This window comes from Corythoichthys intestinalis, chromosome 5 (genome assembly GCF_030265065.1).
Source record: "Corythoichthys intestinalis isolate RoL2023-P3 chromosome 5, ASM3026506v1, whole genome shotgun sequence".
Taxonomy (NCBI): Eukaryota; Metazoa; Chordata; class Actinopteri; order Syngnathiformes; family Syngnathidae; genus Corythoichthys; species Corythoichthys intestinalis.
Window position 1 is genome coordinate 47035448 of NC_080399.1, and position 25903 is coordinate 47061350.

The 25903-nt window shown below is 38.9% G+C and overlaps 1 protein-coding gene and 1 long non-coding RNA gene across 4 annotated transcripts in view; both read right to left on the minus strand.

Moving 5' to 3' along the window:
• trim44 (tripartite motif containing 44) overlaps positions 1-25903 on the minus strand; it is a 132524-nt gene that overhangs the window by 80591 nt on the left and 26030 nt on the right. For both annotated transcript variants that reach the window (XM_057835978.1, XM_057835979.1), the window contains exon 4: positions 5616-5903. In XM_057835978.1, coding sequence (XP_057691961.1) covers positions 5616-5903 — 288 coding nt within the window. The remainder of the gene's footprint in view (positions 1-5615; positions 5904-25903) is intronic.
• On the minus strand, positions 20251-24669 carry LOC130915842 (uncharacterized). 2 transcript variants are annotated; one of them, XR_009063171.1, is made up of 5 exons: positions 23286-24669; positions 23155-23216; positions 22671-22774; positions 21311-21495; positions 20253-21248 (listed from the first exon to the last, which is right to left on the minus strand). It is a non-coding gene; the product is annotated as an uncharacterized LOC130915842 (long non-coding RNA). The 2 variants fall into 2 exon arrangements; XR_009063170.1 differs by having other exon boundaries at positions 20251-21495; positions 23286-24668.

Below are 25903 nucleotides of genomic sequence, written 5' to 3' on the forward strand. Positions count from 1 at the left end.
GAAATGGAAGGAGCATCAGACCACTGCAAATCTACCAAGACCCGGCTGTCCTTCCAAACTTTCTTCTTAAACAAGGAGAAAACTGATCAGAGATGCAGCCAAGACGCCCATGATCACTCTGGATGAACTGCAGAGATCTACAGCTGAGGTGGGAGAGTCTGTCCATAGGACAACAATCAGTCATACACTGCACAAATCTGGCCTTTATGGAAGAGTGGCAAGAAGAAAGCCATTTCTCAAAGATATCCATAAAAAGTCTCGTTTAAAGTTTGCCACAAGCCACCTGGGAGACACACCAAACATGTGGAAGAAGGTGCTCTGGTCAGATGAAACCAAAATTGAACTTTTTGGCCACAATGCAAAATGATATGTTTGGCGTAAAAGCAACACAGCTCATCACCCTGAACACACCATCCCCGCTGTCAAACATGGTGGTGGCAGCATCATGGTTTGGGCCTGCTTTTCTTCAGCAGGGACAGGGAAGATGGTTAAAATTGACGGGAAGATGGATGCAGCCAAATACAGGAACATTCTGGAAGAAAACCTGTTGGTATCTGCACAAGACCTGAGACTGGGACGGAGATTTATCTTCCAACAGGACAATGATCCAAAACATAAAGCCAAATCTACAATGGAATGGTTCAAAAATAAACGTATCCAGGTGTTAGAATGGCCAAGTCAAAGTCCAGACCTGAATCCAATCGAGAATCTGTGGAAAGAGCTGAAGACTGCTGTTCACAAACACTCTCCATCCAACCTCACTGAGCTCGAGCTGTTTTGCAAGGAAGAATGGGCAAGAATGTCAGTCTCCCGATGTGCAAAACTGATAGAAACATACCCCAAGCGACTTGCAGCTGAAATTGGAGCAAAAGGTGGCGCTACAAAGTATTAACGCAAGGGGGCCGAATAATATTGCACGCCCCACTTTTCAGTTTTTTATACGTTAAAAAAGTTTAAATTATCCAATAAATGTTGTTCCACTTCACGATTGTGTCCTACTTGTTGTTGATTCTTGACAAAAAAATTAAATTTCATATCTTTATGTTTGAAGCCTGAAATGTGGCGAAAGGTTGCAAGATTCAAGGGGGCCGAATACTTTTGCAAGGCACTGTACTTAGTTTTATCAGCTATTTTGGCTTTTGATTTTCCAGCATTCCATATAAACCAACCACCAGATTTTATTTTTTCAAGACAAGAAACAATTAGGGCCTTAACTAACGATGATTTTAATGATGGATTAATTGGTTCCTTATTTTTTTCTACAAAAATTAATCATAAATTGGATTAAAAAAAATAAACAAACAAACAAACAAAAAAAAATCTAGCCCTTGTATCAAATTGAGTAAGGAAAATGCAGAATTTGTTTCTAAGCTTCAAAAGCCGTGTGCAGCGGAGCTATAACTTCTATTGATATCTACAGTACCTCCCCCGCTGCTGCTACACAAATACATTTAAGATACCCTGGCTGATAGTAACCTAAGACCAAAACAGCAATATGAAGTTTTAATTTGCAGTCACAGGGCAGTAAATGAGTCTTTTCTTTTTTAAAATAAGAGGTAAGGGAGTAATGTTACGTGTTGCTGAGTTTAAAAGAAATTGAAGTATGCAGCTATTCGTTGGCCTCTGAAACAACAAAACTCAGCGCACAAATATTGATTTTAAAACTGCAAACACATACGGAATTGTTAAAGGGGGACGTCATCTGCCATGACAAACTACTACCCAGCATAGAAATATAGACACCAGATACTTTAATAGTGCATTGTGTTTGATTTCTTTGTACTCATCCCCCCCACCCCAGTAAAATGATTTTGTGGAGTGTTTATTCTGGCTAGCCAATAGCATGTAATTGCTTATTGACAAGCTTGTCTTTATAGACCCAAATCACTGGTTGAACATTAAATGCAATCTTTAATTACAACAAAGCCATCGGCAATGTTTGCTTCATCCTAAATACCATCAAAGACTGAGTCAATTTGCCCCAGGGGTAAAAATGTGTTCTTTGTCATTTAGTGGACAGGATTCCAGTCCAATCTTAAACCAATGCCAGCGTTGGAAACGAAGGAATACAGTTAAATTGTCAGGGGTAACGTTTAAAAGTCAGAGGACTTTAAGGAATACAAATCACTTTAAAATCTCTTCTGTAGAAATCTCTTTCGATCCAGAAGGCCACATTTGTACAAGGATCTTAACAGCTTAACAGTTGTGTCTATTCAACTGGCTTTACTTTAAGTGAGTAGTGTGACCCAGAGGTCCAAGTTCACATCACATCACTGTACTATATTTACCTTGTTACAACCCCTAGCAAAATGTATGGAACCATCAGTCTCGGACGAGCACTCACGCTGACATTTTGTCATGTAGAACAAAGTCAGATAAAAAGCTTGAAAAAAAAATAATGAACTAGTTCAAAAGTGCAACTCTTTAGCATTCAGAAACACTAAACAAAATGATTTAAAAAACATTGTGGCGGTCAGTAAATGTTAATTTTATAGAGCAAGTGCAGGGAAATATATATGGACTCACTCCATTCTGAGGAAAAAAATATGGAATCATGACAAACAAAGAAATAACAATCAAAACAATTCTCTAGTATTTAGTAGTACCACCTCTGGCTTTTATGACAGCTTGCAGTCTCTGAGGCATGGACCTGATGAGTATTCTTCATCAATTTGGTGCCAACTCTCTTCATTACCTTGTCCAATGCAGATTCTTGACTCATGACAAGGTGATGATGCTGGAACTTTTGCTTGGTGCTGTTCCAGCGAGATTTACAAAGATGACTGACTTCAGAAGACATCAAAATTCCCTCAGTCCTTGATGAAATGGGGCTGCATGTCAGGCCAAGGCACTGGGGAGATGGCTGTGGTTAAATCGTCAAAAAATGCACAAGTGTACATTGAAATTTTAGACAGCTTTCTTATCCCTTCAATTTAAAATGTGTTTGTCATTTTCCAAGATGACAATGCATCATGCCACAGAGCTAGAACCGTTAAAGCAATCCTTGGAGAGATTCATCCAGTCAATGTCATGGCCTGCAAATAGCCTAAATCTCAACCCTATTGATAACCTGTGGTGGAAATTGAAAAAAAAAAAAGGTCCACAGCAAGACTCCGAGCTGCAAGGATGAGCTGGCAACTGCAATCAAAGATAGTTGGAGAGTTGAAGAATACTCATGAAGTCCATGCCTCAGAGACAGCAAGCTGTCAAAAAAGCCAGAGGTGGTGCTACTAAATACTAGAGATGTGTTTTGTATGTTATTCCTTTGTTTGTTTCTCATGATTCCATATTTTTTTCCTCAGAATGGAGTGATTCCATATATATTTCCATGCACTTGCTCTATAAAATTAACATTTACTGACCACAACAATGTTTTTTATTCATTTCTTTTAGTGTTTCTGAATGATAATGAGTTGCACTTTTGAACTAATTTATTATTTTTTTCAAGTTTTATATCCGAGTTTGTTCTACATGATAAAATGTCTCAGTGAGTGCTCGTCCGAGACTGGTGATCCCATACTTTTTGCTAGGGGTTGTATTAGTTGTTGTAAGCCAAGAAAAGCTGAATTTAAAGTAGGGCTGTGCTATTACATAGAAATTATATAAATGACATATCGGCATGTATAATATGCATATCACAAAGATTGGTAATATATTCATATGTTCATGTAATAAATCAATACTTTCATTGGACACCTCCTCCCACAAGATGCATTTAAAAATGTCTAGCCAGCAGTAGTAGTAAATCAAGTTCTAATCTTTAGGAAGTAGTTATTTCAAAATATTACTTTGGTAAAAATGTTGATATTACTCGAATATGTTCAAAGACTTCATTCAGTCAATATTTAGCATTTACTGTGATACTTAGTAAAAAGAAAAAAAAAAAAAAAAATCAGTATATATATTTTATTGAATAGATTATTTTTATTTTCATACGTTTACGTACAGTGTTAATGTTCGTATTGCACACAATATAATGTCACATATAATCGTAATAGAAATGTACTTGTTAGGGAGGACAAAGAAATTAATGGATGGACATCTGAGCGCTCAACCGTATTTTAATGTAATACTGGTTATCATAGCAGTGCTTGGAGAGTTCAGCATTTAGGTAATGTGTGGATAAGCCCAGCTCTGTGATGGGTAGTGCGAAAGATGCGTCTGCTCACAACAGGATGCACAAAAATCCACTACTTTAACACCTTCAGACCTGAGAATAATGCTGAAGGACATGACGCGTTCGTGTCTCTAAATCAATAAATTTAGCTGCTATTGCCACTTCTGGGAGATTATTGGACGGAACATTTCCCATTGAAATCAAATTATGAGGTTAAGCAGAAGCAGGCCCTCTTTGCTATTTTTTGCTCTTTGAAAATGGCTGACACAAAACTCAACTTTAAAAAGGCAAATGTAAGTGCTCATTTCTCATTAAAAACGATGTAACTAACATTAAAAATAACAAATAAAAGCATGAAATATCTAGGACCAAAAAATTGCACTTTGTTCTGGTATCCGAGTAGAGTGAAAATCAGCTTTTGTTTTGGAAAATTAAACTTCAAGTTACTAAACAGGTCGCAACAACTAATCAGCATCGAAAATACACTCTGCATCACACATTTATAATACTGCATCCCCCCCCCAATATTCCATTTTTGGGGGGAAAGCCAAAATCCAATGCCAAAATCATCAATATTAAAACAAAAAAAGGCTTGAACTGCTTCAGTTTTGTGTAATGAATCTAAAATATATGAAAGGAAAGTCTAATATTTATCAGTAGAATGAACTTTATCTTTGAATACAAGCCTAAACGGGGATTATTTATGTCTGTTATTCGTGTCCTCTTTTTGGAAATCAAAATATGATCTCCCTGGAATGACAGAAGACAGCCAGCATGTGTAGTCATTTGTTTTGATGCTTCTGCGCATGCGGGTCTTCTTGCTCAGCGTGTGTCAGACTGCAAATTAGTACACATACGTAATACTTGAACAGTCTTAATGGACAAAGCCAGTCTGAACAGGCACACCAAAAAAACAGTTATGACAAAAAATCGGATTTGTGCAATAAGACCTCTGGTATGAACCTAGCCTTAGATTTGGTGTGTGATGATCACTCAGCACAGACCTTAAAGGCTAAAGCAACATTGCATGCTCTCTCTGGCCAAGAATAGAAAACAAATCTTACTGTGTGTGCAAGCCTGCATGGAGACTGAAGGCGACACACTGGCGAATCGGGGAGAGGGTTTGCACCACGTCACACGAGTGACACAAACAGACACTGCTACAATGCACGCTAACTACACATAAATGTCACACATTGTGCACATGTGACGGAAACTATTGCGCATTTTTGTCGCGTTCTCTTCTCATCAGACGAAAACTGGTATTCATCTCGTTATCTTTTAGTCAATCCAAAAACATTTTTAGCTCGTTATCGTCTCATCATGAAAAAAGGGTTCAACTGTCGAAATATTTTTGTTATCGTAATCATTGACAAAAACAATTCTGGTGGGTACACAATGGGCATCTGTGTGAGATTTCAAGACATTTCAGAGCAAAGGACATGGCTTAATTGGCTGGGCACTATAAGAAACATATTGCGGATGGAGGAAAGGTTACCGTTAAACTATGACCTGCTCCCGATGCGTCTGCGAGGGTCTCTACTGCCAGCACCGGAGCAATTGTTGCCCTGTCCAACAAGTAAAGCTGATGCGTAATATTGGCCACTTCTTCCTGCAGACGCTCGGTTTGGACATTGATCTCCGCAATCTTCTCTGCTGCAGATGCTGTCAGCGATGCCTCTTTGAGATCCAGGAGGTGAAGGGTCTTCTGTTCTTCCAGATTTACCAATCTGTGAAGCATTTCAAACTGACTGCTCACAAATGCCTCCAATTCCAGTGCAGACATCTGCGTTATAGTTGAGAGAGCAAAGGGTACAGGTATTTAATAAGCAACTACAGATAGTAGGAAAGCAGGAAAAAAAATCAATTCAATAAAGAAATGCAACTCAAAGCCTTGGCGATTTGAAAACGATTCCATTAGTGAATGACTTTGTGCTGATATATAAACACTGTAATAGCACTCTAGCGAGACTCTCCTCACGAAATTGCATATGACTTGATAGACTTCAGAGTAACAGGTCAGCATATTTGATAAGATGATAATCACATCTTGCCATAATTCAAACAAGTGTAATGAGGCAAGTTAATCACTCCACTGGGCAAGGAAAGGGTGGTAATTGTTTCATTTGGCTCTATCTTTTTAGGTTACAAATAAATCTTAAGGCACAACACAATGTTTCATTGGTAATATTTTAACATTCAATAATGCTAGAAACGAGCCATTGAGAGTGTGTAGTAGTAAAAGTAAAAATGAAACAAAACCTGGTGTATATGCAAGGCATCCAGATAGAATTCAATATACAGGGTGTTCCAAAATGGTTGACCCCATTCTAAGTGCCTATATATCGGAAACTACTTGATGGATCTTAATGAAACTAAATACACTTTATGTTGAAGGTCATAAGTTTTATTGGTTAAATTCACAAAGAAAAGTACAAATATTTGTTGGTTCTATGACAGATTTTCATAAATGTTCCATATGAGCGCTGCCTGTGACTCTGCACACGTCAGGTCGGTATTCGAGCTAGTGCCAAACTCGAGACTCAAACTTGAAATTTTTGGTGCCAAGTCCTAATTTGTTTAGTAGTTGTTGCCTTCTTTGCAAAATTTGTGAAGAAGCCACGCTGCACTGTCTTCGGTGACCGAATCCTAGCATACTCTAACACGCAAAATGCCTTTTCTTTTGAAGTGAACGGCATTTATTGACCTGAAAAGATAGAAATGCCAAATGTTACACACAAAAACTTGAAATGTTTCTACACAAGCTGTGAAAATTTGAGGTCATTTCAAAGAAAAATGTCAAAATTATTGGCCTACGAAATGGGGTCAAACATTCTGGAACACCCTGTATATGTATATGGCGGAAAACACAGACAAAACTGAAAAAGCAGTTTCTGCTCTTGCACTCCTCTTTAAAAGAAACTGCTGTATTCTAAGCCAAAACAACTGTTGTGTTCGATCGAGCAATATGTCTATATGCTGCCATAGCAGATTCATGGCACATTAAGCCCACAAACTATTTTGAATTTGTCCGTTTTACCCTGAAAACCCCCGTTTACAGACGTCGCGCAACTGCTTGTTTCAACCCTGCCATAAAACGAAGGTAATTAATTATATTTATTATTGAAAATGTCTGTCATTTTTAGCTTAGAATAATCAATGTCTGATATTTCGTTTAAAAAAACAAAACAAAAACAAAAAACGCATTTTATGTTAGATGATAATGGATCCAAGAAAAGAAAAATTGAAAAAAAAATTTAAAAGGGTAAATATATGAATATGAAAAAGAAAATCTCGACCACTCCTTGATGTCTGCGATACTTCAAGTTACCTGAGTGTTTTCCGCCACATAAGAAAAAAAAACAAAACCCCAAAATTAAGCCAATTATTATTCAGATGTTTTAAAATGGGAATTATTACTTCTTAGAAGTAGGGAAAAAAAGTAAAAAAAAAAGATACTGTAAAACAAAGCAAAACATACATGTATTTTTTGACTAGGTTTGTGAGTGTGTTTTTTTTTTTTTTTTTTTTTTTTTTTAACAGAACTAAATATGAAGAACTGTTTAAATGCCGGGACAGTTTTAAAAAGTAACAAGTTGTAACCGGTACCGCATGAAACCAAACTGATAACCAACCCTTCCTACAACTGCATTGCCCACTACTGCCTGGCATCAATACTAGACTGTTTTCACGTGGATTGGTGTCATCACCTAGTGTCGAATTGATCGCTGGTTAAATGAACACAAACCTGTAGCGGATTGTTTTCAGTGGATTCGATCAGAGCGTCTCTGTGTAAAGGGGGCTTAAGAGCCTTCTCCACCAATTGCCCTGTTTAGGCAGACAGCCATGTCTAGGAAAAGTCCTAGTGGTTCAGCACTGCTTCCATTTACTGATGATGGTGGCCACTGTGCTCATTTTCAAGTAGATACAGTGGGGAGAACAAGTATTTGATACACTGCCAATGGCTTTTCCCATTGTGAGTGTATCAAATACTTGTTCTCCCCACTGTATATGCAGCCATATGTATGAGGGAACTAAACATTAAAAAAAAATTTTTTTTTTAAAAAATAAAAATAAAACATTTATAAAATATATTGAAACGAATATAAAGTCGGCACAGTACTTCAACAAGTGAATGTTATTTTCTTTTCCAACACCAAGGCATGATGCTGTGGATAATTGATAGTTTGAAGCAGATTCCCCGGAGGTAAACATCATGCATCCCATCTGTAGATGGAGACCGCAAAGGCCCTTTCTACCATAACAGGCCATCTGTTTGGCTTTCAAAGAAATTTAACCGCTCACTGCCATAACTTCTTAATCTACCCGCTTCCCCACTGAGGATCTCTTGAGCTATGACTCATTACTCAGGTAATACACACACACATACAATATACATACATATACTATATACATATAGATAAACGTACATATACATACGCATATTATATAGTACATAATGATAAACCTACTGTATGTCTCCCAGTTAATTGTCATTACGAAAACACCTCAATAACCAAGTTTTCAGATTTTTGCTTGTAATTAGCATTGGAAACTTGTCCCATTCCCTTCCTATTGTAGTGTCTGTCCTATCTAGTTTCCATATCGATCTCTCTGGTGGCATAAGGAATCATTATCATCATTCATTCGCACTGACATCAGAAATTTGATATTACCTTGAGAGTATCTGTTTGCTTCACAGTGCATACTGTACTTGATAATACCATCAGGTCTAACTATTATGATGAACAAGTTTTATTTAAACCAAACATTGTTAAACCTGTGGTTTTTCCAGTCTAAACTCAGGGGGTACTGTGTTCAGGGTGAGCGATTTCACCTCAAACATAACAATATTTAAAGAACATTTGCAATATTTTTGATGATATAGGAATATAAATGCTGGAAAATACGGATTAACAGCATTTCTATTACACACAATATCAAATTATCATTCAAATTATCACCATACAATACCAAAATTCAAAAGCTAGCATACCAATTTAAGATGTCCAATTGTTTTTAAGCACAATAACTTTTGACCTTACAAGCGAAGTGCATGCTTTAAGGGACGCGCCCCGATTTACATTATGTACGGACATTTTACACCATTTTTCTGAAACCCCAACTTTCAACACGCAAAGTGCAAGCACGACGTCATTAGCCATCCAGTTCTCACTGATTCTCCTGTCTTCGGAAACAATCCTAAGTGCTCGGCTGACTACTGTGGTCTCACGCCGGACTATTTTCCTAAACTGAGAACTCTGTATGTCAGGATACAAAAGAAATAAAAATTAAAATATCAAATTTAAGTATATTTACCATGATCATTAATATGTACAAGAAAATGTCCAAAATTGTAATATACTGAACAAAAGAAGCCTCACAAGAATGGGGTCGGCTTTTACAACCACAAAGGCTCTCCCTTTTCACTTTGTATTAATGTAAGTGGAAAGAAAGCAGTGAACATAAATCTTTTAAGAGCACTGCTGCGTCCATTAACCAAGCCACAACAGGAATCCTAACATAAATCTGATCACCCTTATTATCTTATCTGTCATGATCTGGCACATTCTTTCACTACCACAAACAATCTCTCAGACCACCTAGAGACGTACATCGATCTCTCTGCCCTCTCAGAGAGTCATTGTTGCCTGAACGGAAGATGGGGCCTAGAGGCAAGCTCTGTGTTTTTTTGTTTGGTGGTGGCGGAAGCTACGTTCTCTACTCAATTTTATTAAAAAAGCATTTACCTGAAAAGGTGTCAAGCTTGCCATGGAGACGCAATCATGCATACTGCACTTCATTTGAAATGCAAGCAGACTAAGATCACCAAACAAAGTCTCAAGAAAAAGCGTGTAAGAGAGGATAAGGCCGTTTCACACTAACGTCAGTTTAGTGCAGCACTTCTCAAATAGTGCGGCGCGCCCCCCCCAGGGGGGTGCAGAGCGACGCCAGGGGTGGCGCGTGTGACCTCGGGGAACATGTTTTTTTTTTTTTTTTGCCGTACTAGAATAAAGTGTACTTGCACATCTACTCAGTGGGTGGCAGTGGCGCTCTCATTTGCAAAGTGCGCGCAGTATTTTTTAAGTAAGCAACAGCACACGGAACAGACTCATGAAGAGCTGGAGAGCTGTGCGCCGTTTTCGAAAGCCGTTTTCTGGCCGGACTCACGCAGCGACCCACTGTCTTCTCCGGTTCTCACGTGTCCACCCGAGAAGTGCCATTTTCGGCTTGGGATCGTCACGACGACCGCCCTCACCTACGGTTCTCCCTCGGCCGCCGAGAATGCGCTTTTTCGGGCTGTTTGCCTTTTGGCTTTGACATTTAATACAGTGGTAGATGAGGAAAGACCACTGTTTACTGTGTCTAAAAATGATTATAGCGGACAGCCGCTTGTGAATGCAAGTGGAGCAGGGTGCATTTATGCTACATTACGTTAGTGTTGTATCGGTCGCGAACGATTCGTTCTTTTTGAACGAATTGTTTGGGTGAACGAGACCGAACTAATCACCATCTGCACTGATTCGTTCTATGAAGTTGGTGGCGCTTGTTCGCTGCGTGGGAGGGCGTTGAGCAAGCGGCAGCGTCTTCTGACATCGCACACGACCAATCAGACGCCAGCCTCATCGCGGGCAGGGGAGGGAGCGGAAACAGAATCATGGCGTATGTCACTCATTTCCACGTGTGGCCAATAAGCAGCCAGCGTGCAGGCAGGGGGGAAAGACTGAGTTTTGTCACTTCCCGTTCAGTGATTCGGTCCTCCGGTTCCTGACCTAGCTTGCTGCTAACTTGACTTTCCAGTAATGACTATGCGGTGAACGAGTCATAAAATGAAAGGAAACGACTTTGTCACATATTTGTTAACGTGGAGCCTATCAAATGCTGCTCAAAAAGACAAAAACACCACACAAATCTAGCGAGCATGGTTTAGTGTTCTACTTTTCTCAACAGACTCGGGACTGTGCCTATGACGATATACTATGAAATTTACAGTAATTTAAAACACGCGTAGCTAAGAGGCAAGCAAAACCTGAGCTGCGGTCGCGTGACGGCAGTGAAGCGGGCAGAGAACTGTCACTATATGGAGGCTTCATGGCAGCGATATGTACCTCATATGTGCACAGAAAAAAAATAATATTTAGTATGATCACCATAATACTGATTTGCAATGAAACTGTATATACATGTCAATTTTTTCCGAGTGTTTTTTTTTTTTTTTTTTTTTTCCGTGTCAGAGGGTGTCGGTTGGTTTGACAAATTATGTCAATCCGTCCATCATGTGCTACTCAAGCGCCCCAAAAACAAAGCGCGCGGACACGGGAGATGTCGCAATATGTCTACATTTTTCTTAACAGACTAATGAGAGTAGAAAGGCGAAATCATAAAGCAAACAATTATTTCTCGTCAGCATTTGACGATCTGAGATGCGGGGACGACAGGGGAGCTGACCGGATTATTTTATTTATTAATACCAGTGCAAAAATTCAAAACGATCATCTTAATAATAAAAAACAAAAATACAACAGAGCGAGAGGTTAATATGATGTGTTGGCCGTTCCATAATTAGAAATTAAACTTTCGATTTATTTTTATTTTCATGACAGCAGGCATGCCGCGTTGGCTGTTAGCAGCAGCATTGTATATGTGAGCAAGATCATGCTAAAGAAAGTCCGTGCGCCCCCGACCCCAAACCCCGACTTCCCCCTCAAAAGGAAAATGTTTAACCGTGTCCTAATTCGAAATGCAAGCACGAGCCATGACTTTGAGCCCATAGAACTAGGACAGACGACGCGGAAGTTCTCCCTCGCTTTTGCAGCAGCGGGAGGGAGACGAGGCTGTCTCTGAGAGCAGAATGATATCGCCTGTCACTCATTTCTGAAACTACGACGAGTGGTCAATGTGCAAGAGAGGGAGGGACCAAGCAATGTCACTTCCCGTTCAGTTATACTGCGAAGCGGTCTTTGGTGATTCGTTCGGCAACGTCACTTCCCGTTCACTAACCGAACGATTCATTTGGGTGGGGAGGGAGATGAGGGGGGCGAACGATTCGTTGAACGATTCGTTTGAACGAATCGTTTTACTGAACGAACCGGAATGGATTCGTTTACTCAAGTGAACGACAGATCCCGTCACTACATTACGTTCAGTGTTGCAGCACCACACTGTGACGCTCAGGGCCCCCTCCCAGGAAGGAGGTATTTCCTCTTCTAAATTTGTCCAATCAATGAGTGTGCTTTTCGTCCATGTGATGTGACACAGAGAAGTTTGATTGGTGCAGTGTGAATACTGAACTTTTTCAACAAGTCATTTGCAAGCTTTGTTGCGAGATAGCTATCCAACCGGACCTGGTCCTCTTGAGCCATGTCAACACGTAGCAGGGTATTTAGCAAAAAGAACTTTTTCTACGGTTTGGCCTACCACCCACACGCACGCGCACATTTTGGGTATTGAAAACGAGGGTTTTAAAAAGTCCAACCAAAGTGAAGATGTGCGAATTCTGCGTTTGTAATGCCATTATATGGACACTGATACCGAAGATTTAACTATGTCACTGTCTACGACAAACTTTCTTCCTACGTAACACATTAGACCAATGTAAAGGGAAGGGGGGGAAAAAAAGGGCTATGGGATTAGTCTTACTATTGCTACGAGAAAAAAAGTCGTATTATTAAGTAGGAGTAATGTAGCTGTAAACTACTATTCCGCTACGCAATGGGGCTATGACGAAGCATTAGATTATAGGTCATTCTGTGGATAATTTGATGTAGATGAGGCAAAATATTAGTAATTTCCTTATGTGTAAAACCGATTCTTAAAACACAAGATACATTAAATACTGATTTTAACGTAATGTACGTAGCTGCTTATTCAGCTACATAAGCCCAACGTAATAATACTTTAATTCTCGTAGTAATAGTACGAGAAAAAAAGTCAAAACTATTACTGCAAAAAAAAATGTTCAATAAATCGTACAAAAATAAAAGTCAAGTTATTACATTGGGCAAATGTTGCTGGATAAGGAGCTACGTACTTTACGTAGAGCGTTGCCCCCTCTGTTAAAATCAACAATATTGAAAGCATCATGTGTTTAGAATCAGTTTTATAAATACATAAAATCCTTAATATTTTGCCTCATCTATATCAACTTATAATCAATAGACCCCAATCACCAACGTCACACAATCACGTGATCGCTGTATTGTGCCGCCATATTGTCCGTCATTGTGTGTCGTATTGTCAATAATCGTAGTTTGTAAAGGTGGATTCACTTGCAAATTTTGGAAGCCCCGGTGCTTTCAGACGCTGTAAACCCGTTGGATGAGTTGCATAAAAGCCGTTATTTGGAAAAGCTTCGGTCGATCCAGTCGCCAGATCCATATTTGATGCCCAAACCGATGTTTCCTCCCGTCCGGTGCGTCAGAGATAGTCCTGAGACCACAACATTTCCAATCATACTCCAGTTTATGTCACGATGAGGAGTCGGGTACCCAAAATCGGCACCGGCCCAAATATAAAAAGACATTTGGTCAGCTGAGCGTCACCATTGTAACGACTGTAAAATTAAATTTGATCGACAACGGGCTGGTGTGTGCCGAAAAATAGCTGCCCCGCGTGAAATGTTCCCCCTGCCGGGAGCGCTTATTTATAACGCTTTATTGACGTGACATCAAATGTTTTCATGTACGCATTACAGTAATGGATTTACGACTGTAAGATCAGTTTTAAATAATTAAATTACATAAAATGTTAGTAATGTATGTTAGTAGCAAATTGTGGACTGGGCCACAAAACCATCTTTGAACAGAAATGTATTAGTCTACAGGTTTTCACGACCATATCCCAATGACAATCACACAGGTATGACATTTATTAGTTCAGAGTAAAATAATACATATTCACGGTACAAGAAAGTCGTTTCCGTGTGGGCGCTCCCGTCAGGGGGGACATTTCACGCAGGGCGGCTATTTTTCGGCACGACACCTGTTGTTGCGCTCACCTTCTTGTTGCGCGACCGTGGCGACGGGCTTCGTAGTCTCCGTCTGATGATGTCTGCGATCGTGTTGGCATCATATTGCTGTTTTCGACGCTCTCTAACGGCTGTCCACACAAACACATCATGGACCGAGATAACAAACCGTGCTGCTTTCGAGATTTGCCCTTTTAACAATGGGCACACAGCAACTACTAAAATGACCGTTTATCTTCTCTGTTACTGCAACCAACCGCCACACATGCCTTCACCATTTTGATTAATCAATGTTAACGATTGTCAGGAAGGTTTTTTGGTTCGTTTACTAGGCGGGGATTCCTTAGACAAGCAGAAAAACACGCAGTAATAGGAGGAATGTACTCAGCGGTAATATGTAAACACAATGAGCTGACGGACAATATGGCAGCACCAGTCAGGGGGGCGGAGTTGTGACGTCATGTGATTGGGGTCTATAGAATGATTTATACTAATGCTTCGTCGTAGCTCCCACTTAAGGTACATGTATGTAAAGTGCGTAGCGGCTTACAGCTACATTACCCCTACGTAAAAATACCTTTTTTTCTCGTAGCAATAGTACGACTTTAACCTCGTAGGCCATACATGTCCAAAGTCCGGCCCGGGGGCCAAATGCGGCCCGTGGTCAAATTTCATCCGGCCCCCTGCCTCTGTCATAAAATCAATAACGTCTGGCCTGCACACAGACTTAATAAATTGGTCAGCAGTACTGCTACCAGCATATGAAGTAGCTTACACACTAAATGCTGCTCCTCATTTACCCACTAAAAGGTAGCAGCTCTCTGAGCAAAATTACCCTGTGTGACCCTTTACTCCCAATTTTCTAAAATGGCGACAATCAACAAAAAAAAAAGTTGACTGCGACGGCCGACACTTCAAGGATAGGTGGAAATTGGACTATCTCTTTAATAAAATACGCAACAACTGTGTCAGCCTCATTTGCAAAGAGACAGTCGCTGTTTTTAAAGAGTTCAATGTGAGGCGACATTACCATACAAGACACACTGACATGTACGACAAGATTACAGGGAAGATACGTAGCGAGAAATTGAAGCAATTTGAAGCTAGTTTAAGTTTAAAGCGTTAGTATTTCGCAATAGGCTGAGAGTCGAAAGAGAGTGCCACAAAGGCTAGTAGCGAGATTGTTGAAATTATTAATTAAAAAAAAAAAAAAAAAATAGAGCAAATGTGACACACAGAATGGCTTGCTAAAATTTGCTTAAATATATTGTTATACGTAAAGGACGTCAGCCAAGGTCGGCCCCCCAAATTTTTACCACACCAAATCGGGCCCCCTTTGCAAAAAGTTTGGACACCCCTGTCGTAGGCCTTCTTTATCATTTTCTTTATTTGGCCCTAATATTATGTTGTAATATTGTAAAACCAAGTTTAGAAGCAATTACAGTATTCTTTTCCATTTTGCGGGCATGAAAAGGGGTCAGGAGTTAAAAAGGTGAGAAGGGTGTGGAGGAAATATGTTCTGGTAGGGCTGTCTGAAACGCAGAGGCTGCGCTAGACTTTTTCGTTGTCTGTCATTTTGACTGACAGGGTCATAAAAATCCGGTCATAATCTATTTTTATCCGTCACTTAAATTTTTTAAATGATGATAATGACATTGTGGTGACCCTTTGTTTGGCATAATTCACCTTCCGTACTTGTGTGTCCATTTGGCCGAGCGCGTTACCGGCTACGACAGTCACGTGACAGAGACACTTAAGAGCCACGCGCGGTCCCCTCACGATCCACTCGCTCTCGCTATATGATTGGCCGAAGAGTCGAAATGCTCTCCCGTGAAATGCCTGTTTAAAAATGTTCCCGTTGTTACTTCTTGCGTTCGCTTATAAGTGCCCATTTAAAAAGGAAAAGCGTATTATTAACAAATGTTAAAGTTGTATAATCATATAGCGAGAATAAGGAACGTCACTGACAAGAGCAGGCCCCCGCGAGTGCATAGTGAGGGGAATAGGATAGTGCGCCTACAGCTAACAAGACTCTTAACATTGCATACCGCTTCAACATATTCAATTGTATTTAGTTTTCATTCATTTTAAATTAATATTCTGTCTGAACAAGCTTAACAGAGAATCCACACCGTGCCATCACACATCAAGCAGATGAATATGTAACTTTTTCTAGCAGTGACAAAAACAGCTGACTCTGGCCCCAGTAGGTAGGTAGCCAACCATATGTAGCATATGGAACAATGAAATTAACAGTTCACCTGCTGTGGCCTGAACGTAGTCTCACACTTTCCTCCTGGTGCGCATGGACTTGAATTGCGTGCCCGCTTGTGCAGTCCCTGTTTTTTCACCTCTTTTATCAACACCATCGTCGTTTTGGGGCTTTTTGAAGAAACTTCGGACACTAACTTGCCTTGACATTTTTCAGAGTAAGGCCAACGACGTCATGCATCAAGAGAGACAATAGCTAATTAATTGCTCACTCGCCACCCTGTGGTCTGGGGTGTGAATTGCAACCGGTCAAAATGACGGATGGACTTGAAGGTAAAGTAATTTAAAAATAAGAGAAAACAGTGTTTTACCATGCATAACTTTAAGCAACAGTCAAATGTAATGGCAGAGGCATTCCTACAAGTGTCAGGAAATAACATAACAGATGTGTGTGAAGGCACAATTACAGGACTTGCAGAACAAGCCCACAGTCAACCATAGGAAGGGGGGGGGGCAGACGCTCCCTTTTGTCTCAAAAGGCGGGAAAACAACCCGGCTGTCCCACATACTGAGAGGGACACCCCGGAGATAAAGAGAGAAGACCCCGCCATCCTGCAGGGGAATTTAAACCAATCAGCGCAAGCTAAGAATAATTGCAGAGATCACATAGCCAATCAATAGTCGATAGGAACATGTATTTGCATATTGTGTAGTATGAATCATTCTTGGGCAACTCGGGGTGTGTGCTTCTCCTGATAGACACAGGAAAGTACGAGGCTGTACTGAGAGGGACCTGAGACCCGAGTGCTGTATTAGATTTGCTTGTTAGGAATAAATCCACTCGTGTGTGAAAATGCCGGCTTCCTGACGCCTTTCTTTTCAGAACGAATACGCGTAATTGTTGGAAGAGTGTTTGGTGATAAGGTAAAACTTATATAACACTAAAACGGAGTCAGGTAATTATTGCGTAATATTTTAAGGTATGAATGATTCCCAACAGACTTCAGTTTTTTCCGTCACCGTTTTTAAAAAATCTGTCAACGACGGAAAATATTCGGTTAACGCCGACTATTTTTACAATTAGTTGACTAATAATTTTGTTTTGTTTTGTTTTACTAATTTAGCAATTAAAGTTTTGTTGAAGCTTATTATTTCACAACAACATTTTGGAAAAATTAAATTCTTTATTAAAGTAAAAATAAACATGTAAATAACAATAATTAATCAAACGTGGAACGTGAATCTATGGCTTACTAAAAAAAGAAATTGTCTCAAGCATCTTACCAACCCAGTCACATTTGACCAAATGTAATAGACTAATAGAATTAACCTGAAACACTGACACCCTTTGTGAAAGATTGCAGTAAAGTGGCAAAACGGCAGCAGGTTCTCACTGGGCTGGAAAAGCGTCAAGAGTCACGTGACAATGAAAATCCTCAACATCCCGATTCTTGTGTAGTGTGACGCCACACTAACAGGAGAGCTACGCTAGTTGTACTAAAACAGATCATCTACTCTGTTTTCCTGGTGGATACGTCCACATCGTTTAAAATTTTCAATTTGTATGCGGTGCGTCAACAATTTAAAAAAAAAGAATTTGAAGGAGTGGTGTACAGGAGGTAGCAGTAGTGGGCCACAGCTGCTGAATGAATGCAGCTGTCAAATTAACACGACAGTTCCTGCATAGCAGCGACCAGATAGACTGACGAGTGTCAATATTTTTGCAATCAAGTTTGTATCCGGATATACAGTATAACATTTGAGTATTTCAGATACTTTTGACAACCCCAGTCTTCTCCTACATTGATTCATAGTATATGGATGATTTTCTTGATACAAAGCAAATTGACTTTAAGCTTAACTGCACTTAAATTTCACAGCTGCTTTTTTCCCCCCCGTTTTGAAGTCTGTTGTTTTATCATCATTATTACCGTATTGGCCCGAATATAAGACGACCCTGATTATAAGACGACCCCCTCTTTTTCAAGACTCAAGTTTGGAAAAATACTTTTTGAACACCAAATTAATTTTTATCCAGAAAATAATTACAGTACATCCGAAACAAATGAGTATAACAATATATTTGAGAGAAAAAACATGTTATTTTGCCTCATTCAAATCTAATATCTGAACATTTAAATATGTAAACTGAAGTGCACTCACATTCGTAAATGAATGGCTTCTGGTTTTCGAAATGTAAATAAACCAATCTATTGTGATAAAACAACAAAATTGCAATAACTGCATTCACCATCAAAGTGAAGGAGAGGAGACTTGGGAGAGTGGGAGAGAGAAGTCTAACTAACTGTAGTCTTGAAACAATTCTGACAGAACACCGCTTCAATGATATCTGGCGCCATCTAGCGTCGTGAAAGGGGAGCGTAGCTGAGATCTGTCATGCCAGAACATCGCGTCAATGATATCTGGCGCCATCTAGCGTCGTGAATGGGTATGATGTCTAGACCGCGAATATAAGACGTCCCCCTCTTTTTTAATTTTTATTTCAATGCAAAAAACACTGTCTTATATTCGGGCCAATACGGTATTGTAACTAGAAAGGAAATGTCGGTCTTGCTTAGCATACTGAGCATCAGAGCCATTTCTTTTACATTTAGTTAAAAATGGTTGATATGAAAGTATTGAATTGTTTGCTGGAATCAAACCAAAATTTGAAATCATTTTTTAAAATGTTTTGTAATCCAAGCACCAACCTTGGTGCGTGACGATTAGTGACATTTATGGGGGGCCGTTAGGGACATAATTCAGGATTACCTTTCACACACACTTATCAAACGTTCTCACACACTCTATTGAAACATTTTCTGCGCACGTATAGATGTGAGATTCTCGCACGCATACATGTGATATTCACGCACACATACATACGAGACGCGTGCACGAATACATGTGAAATATTTTTTGCGCACGCATATATATGAAATCCTTGCACGCTTACATGTGAGACCCGCGCGCGCATATATATGAAATCCTTTCACGCTTACATGTGAGACCTGCGCGCGCATGTATATGAAATCCTTTCACGCTTACATGTGAGACCAGCGCGCGCGCATGTATATGAAATCCTTTCACGCTTACATGTGAGACCAGCGCGCGCGCATATATATGAAATCCTTTCACGCTTACATGTGAGACCAGCGCGCGCGCATATATATGAAATCCTTTCACGCTTACATGTGAGACCAGCGCGCGCGCATATATATGAAATCCTTTCACGCTTACATGTGAGACCAGCGCGCGCGCATATATATGAAATCCTTTCACGCTTACATGTGAGACCAGCGCGCGCGCATATATATGAAATCCTTTCACGCTTACATGTGAGACCAGCGCGCGCGCATATATATGAAATCCTTTCACGCTTACATGTGAGACCAGCGCGCGCGCATATATATGAAATCCTTTCACGCTTACATGTGAGACACTCACGCGCATGAATGTGAAATCTTTGCGCTTATACATGTGAGACACTTACGCGCATACATGTGGAATACTTTTTGCGCACGCACACATGTGAAACAATATTTTGGGTGCCATGTTTGTACTACATGTCGAATCCATTTTGACTGGGAGTGGATGGAAAGGAAGATCGGATGTCTAACACTGTCATTACCAGCCGTGAAGTTAAAGCTGGCAGTATTTTTATGCTCCTAAATGTTTCCCATTCAGGAACAGCTCTAACTGTCAACACGTTGCAAAAATGAAACCTGGGTGGCTCAGGGTGCGTCATTGAGATTCGGCGTCTGTTGTTGTACGGCTGGCGCTGCATTAACTTACCATCACTTCCAGCGAATGTCGACGGAACGCGGGTCCAGAGCATAGCTGCAATCAGCACGAAGTACCGCAAAATATTTGCATAAATATATAGAAATAATGTACATATATACACATACATATATACACACATACACTATACAGGGTGATGAAAAAAAGAATGGGCCAAAACCATTGCGGTAAATTGGGGGGGCAATAACTACATTGACACAAGTATTGTATATTTTTGTTTTTATTTCATGCTTTACAAGTGCTCAATGTGACCACCAGCAGCATCACGGACAATCAAGCTGATATGACTAAATTTGTTAACTTACTTGATAAAGAGACTTTCTTATCAAATTAACAATTTAATTAATCATTTCAGTCTATGTCAATGATTTTGAAAGGAATAAATGTGTGATTTTGGCACATTGTTTTTGAATCACCCTGCACATACACACATACATCATATGTACAAACATAAATTATATATACAAACATTCCTTATATATAATTATATTATGTACATATAATATGTGGTCAATAAACCTTACTGCGACATTTTATTCTTATACTTTAACACTGTCTTGCATCTGTGAATAAACACAATTTGCACTTCAGTCTACAAGGCATATATATTTGGCAATTGGAAACAAGGTGGGATGGTTTTTTTTTATTTCAAAACAGTTCCAATGGACTTCTTCAAATCTGAAATTTTACCTTTTTCATCAGTCATATGCAAACTGATATTGACAATCAAACCACACTCGGTATAGTAGCTTAAGATCCATTTTTATATACATATTCAGTAACTTAAGTACTGTGGAGGGGGGGGACAAGTTAGTCCCTCACATGCCGTTTTACTGAATTCTCATCCCACATGCAAAACAAACATTATTTCTTTTACACATTTTAAACAACGAACCAACCACAACAATATTGCACTCAAACCAGTGTGGATAAAATAATGATTTGTTGTAGTGTGGGACATTTCCAACACCGTATATCCTGGTCTGCTCGCGTTGTCGTAGCGGAACTGTTGCCCCGATGCGAGGCTAGCTGCAAAGGCTACCCCAAGATGCATCGGCGTGCCCGGGCATCAGTCTCGGGGTTCCCGCGCAGCGTGCGAAAACTCTACCACCGAGCCACCAATACTTGCAATGGAAGACGGGCAGCACGCTGAAATGATTAATCACAGGGTACACAAAGAGACAGACGACCATTGGCACCCACATTCATACCGTCACTGAGTGGCAATTTATCCTGTGCTTCTCTTTGTCGATATCAGCAGGTAACCTGGACTCGTCCGGATACTGGCCTCCATTTAAATGTGCCAAAAGCCGGAGGAACAGTTGACGCCCACTTCAATTGTGTCATAAGCTACAATGTAGCTTATTGGTCAAACTAACGTCTTTTCCTCCACGACCTTAGAAAATAAAAGCAGGCAAATTAGGTTAAAGAGGAAAAAAGGTGATTATACAAAAATAAACAGGTCCATGACCCATATTTATATTATATATGTATTTATACTTTTAAGAATATTGCCAAACTTGACTGATCCTTCATACAAGTAAATACACTGCCAATGGGAAAACCCATTGGCAGTGTATCAAATACTTGTTCTCCCCACTGTATATATCCCTTCTGTCGCACTAACGTATTATTTGGAAAAGGCCCAATAATGAATCGTAATATGCAGCCCTTTTACACTGTCTACTAAAATACCGTGTACACTCATAACTGAGAACCTCACACAACTACACAAGTCTTTTTTTTTTTTCCGAAAGTAATGCTAAAAATAATAGAATTTTCCAAAAATTACATTTCGGTATAAAAAATGATAGAGAAATACACACTATTATTTCTAGATTCATTTAACAGTTTTATCCAGGAAAAAAATGATTGGAAAGATTTGGTGTTATACATTGCTGCACACTTTTTAAAAGATAATACATTTCCTATGAATATTCAGAAACATTTTCAAAAAGGTAAGGCCACTTAGAACCCCAGAGGTATTGATATGTTGGTGAAAAAAACAAAAACTTGTAAAGACATAACATGATTTTTTTTTTTTTTTTTTTTTTTAAGGGTTGGAAAGGATATTTTTAACGTTTAATTTTTTAAAACCAAAGACAGAGACTTGTCACAGATAGCTTTGTTACAATGTAATAAAAAAAAAAAAAAGCAAGTCTGGTAGTTTTCAGATAAATTGCTATCGTTATTAATGCATGTGATAGAATATTTTATCCAAGCAATAATTTGCTCATCCCACTAGTAATTTCTTTTGCTTATGTGAACAAGAATTTTGTTTTGATGTTACTAAGTATGGAATAGTAATATACACAGGTTCAACTCAAGGAGCAAGGGCAGCTAGTAAGAAAATACAACAACAACATTTATTCAAAGTACTACAGAACTCACAAAATCATATAATCCCCAAAATATACACAAACTATCTAAATAAAAAATATTGAATTTGAACAGTCCCTTCAAAGTCTTTTGCTGCTGTGCCTCAATGTCTGTTGTACTATTCAGTGTATGTGTGTACTATCGGGATAGTGTGACTGTATATTGTGTGAAGAATTTTGTAGTGAAGGTGACCTTATCTGCTTTGGGTGATGCTCCAACAGTTGGCTGAAGTTGAAAAAAATTGGTCCTCAATCCCTCATTGAATCAGGCCGAATCCTCCTTGACATCAATTCTGTCTGTCAGATGTAGATCCAGCAATTAAAAACAAACAATCTGCATATCAAGAACTTAATTTTCAACCAACCATAGAATGTACAGCATGGCAAGTATAACCTACAATACTGGTCAAAATTGGTCGTTTCCCACATTTAACTATTTGTTCATGAATTGTACAGTGACTGATACTAGCCCACCTATCGATAATACTTTCCAAAAATGCATCAACATACAACATTAACTTATTTGTATTTGAAAAAATAACATCTTACTATATTTCCAATTTCCTCCAATTGTTTTTTAGACAAAGAAAAGACACAATATCTTGTAACTCAACTCTAGAGGAAAACGTGTCTATGACATATCCTCTTGCATAGTAGCATAAAGCATAGCAACTCACCAGACACTTGTATCACACAGAACTCAGATGTAATTCGCTGATTAGAGCAGTCTGGAACTCGTCTGCAACAAAATCAACCTTTTATGGTTTCGCGTACATGAAATTGAAATATGTTTTTTCGAAACCATTACCAGTTTTTCTTTGGTTTGAAAGAGGTCGCGCTAGCGTTAGCGTTTTCTCCATTAGCGTTCATAGCATCTTCATTTCCCAAAATGCAACGCTCATATACCTGGTTTTAGTGCAATGCAAGATCATATAATGCCATCTAGTGGACGTTTTAACTAACAGCAGTCATCAAAAATACAGTTTTAAATAAAAACCATAAACTATACCTTTATCAGTGTTCCACTTCATTATAGAATGTAGGCTAGTACTGAATGTGTGTGAATATGTAGTTCGATTTCATCCCTGCTGACCCTTATATCGATTATAATTTGATGTTGATGAGGCCGCACAATACTTTGGACTTCCTTACAATCTCAGCCAAGTAACATCTTGAAACATATTTATTCAGACAGGCTTTCTTCCTCATAATTCCATTATTCTTTTTAATTTAACAATGTTGTGGGTTTTATCTGTATGTGTGTATTTTAACTTATTTTTTACCTTTTACCTTGTACGGCAATCTTGAGTGTCCTGAAAGACACCTAAAAATAAAATGTAATATTATTGTTGTTGTTTTTTAATGCCACGTTTAAAACACACAATATAATTTATTCAATAATGCTAAAAAAATCTTAAACTTTATTTAGATCTATCTTTATCAAGCTTAAAATATATGTGCTAATGAAAATATCTTGCTTTCTTGATTATTCAACCATTCAATTTATTATAATTCAATGGCATGCATCAATGTGGATACTTATAATTACCCCCATACTTATAATTACCGAGACTTATGTCTGATAGCTTTTTAAGTCATACGTATCTGTACAGATGTTTTCACATGCATTTATACGAACGTTTGACCAAGGAATGTGAGATATTTTTCAGTCTTATGTGTGAGAGGTTATTCACTTGTGTGTATAAGAGGCTCTCAGTAATGAGACTGCACAGAATCTCACTTGTGTGTAGAAGAGCATCTCACAAATGACAGTGCACGGCATTTCAGTAGATAGCATACGAGGCATTTTATAGTAGGAAGCTGTACTGGTCCTTTTCAAAATAAAAGTATTTACGGCGGAAGCGATATATTTTTACTTGTATAAAGCATCATTCAAGCTTGGCAACATTCTTAATAGAATAAATACATATATATCATCTAAATATGTGTCGTGGACCTTTTTTTGGTGTGTAAAATCACCCTTTTCCTATTTAACATAATGTGCCTGCTTTTATTTTGTAAAATCGTGAGGGGGTGACGTTAGTTTGACCAATAAGCTACATTGTAGCTTCTGACGCAATTGACGTGGGCGTCGACTGTTCCTCCGGTGTTTGGCCCATTGAAATGGAGGCCTCTGGACGCCATTGTGGACGAATCCAGGTTTCTTGTCGATTTCGACCAAGGAAGCGCGGGATGAATTGTCACTCAATGACGGTATGAATACGATGTGGGAGCCAATGCTCGTCTGTTTCTTTGTGTTCCCTTTGATTATTCATTTCAGCGTGCCGCCCGTCTTCCATTGCAAGTATTGGTGGCTCGGTGGTATAGTTCTCGCACGCCGCGCGGGCACTCCGAGACAGATGCCCGGGCACGCCGATGTATCGTGGGGCAGCCTTTGCAGCTAGCCTAACATCGTGGAACCAGTTCATCTACGACAACGCGAGCAGACCTGGATATACGGTGTTGGAAATGTCCCACACAACAACAAAGAATTTTTATTATATTTATTTATACCACATTGGTTTGAGCGCAGTATTGTTTTGGTTGGTTTGTTGTTTAAAATGTGTAAAAGAAATAATGTTTGTTTCGCATCTGAGATGAGAATTCAGTAAACGACATGTGAGCTACTAATTTGCCCCATTCCCAGTACTTAAGTTAATGAGTATGTATATAAAAAGGTATCTTTAACTTTAGCTACTACACCGAGTATGGTTTGATAGTCAATATCAGTTTGCATATGATTGATGAAAAAGGTAAAATTTCAAATTTGAAGAAGTCCATTGAAACTGTATTTTGAAATATTTAAAAAAATAAAAGCGTTGCCCCCCCCCCCCCCCCACCTCGTTTCCAATTGCCAAATAAATATGCCTTGGAGGCTGAAGTGCAAATTGTGTGTTTATTCACAGATGCAAGACAGTATTACAGTTTATGAATAAAATGTCGCAGTATAGTTTATTGACCGCATATTATGTGTACATAATTTTATATACTGAATGTATGTATATAATATGTTTACATATATATGATGTATGTGCAGGGTGATTAAAAATCAATGTGCCAAAATCATCACGCATTTATTCATTTCAAAATTATTGAAATAGACTGAAATTGTTAAATTTTTAATTAAATAAAGTACTTTTTTTTTTTTTTTTTTTTACTTTAACAAGTAAGTAATCTTAACGAATTAAGTCATATCGGCTTGATTGTCTGTGATGCTGCTGGTGGTCACATTGAGCACTTGTAAAGCATGAAATAAAAACAAAAATATACAATACTTGTGTCAATGTAGTTATTGCCCCCCCAATTTACCGCAATGGTTTTGGCCCATTCTTTTGTCATCACCCTGTATAGTGTATGTGTGTATATATGTATGTGTATATATATACATTATTTCTATATATTTATGCAAATATTTTGCGGTACTTC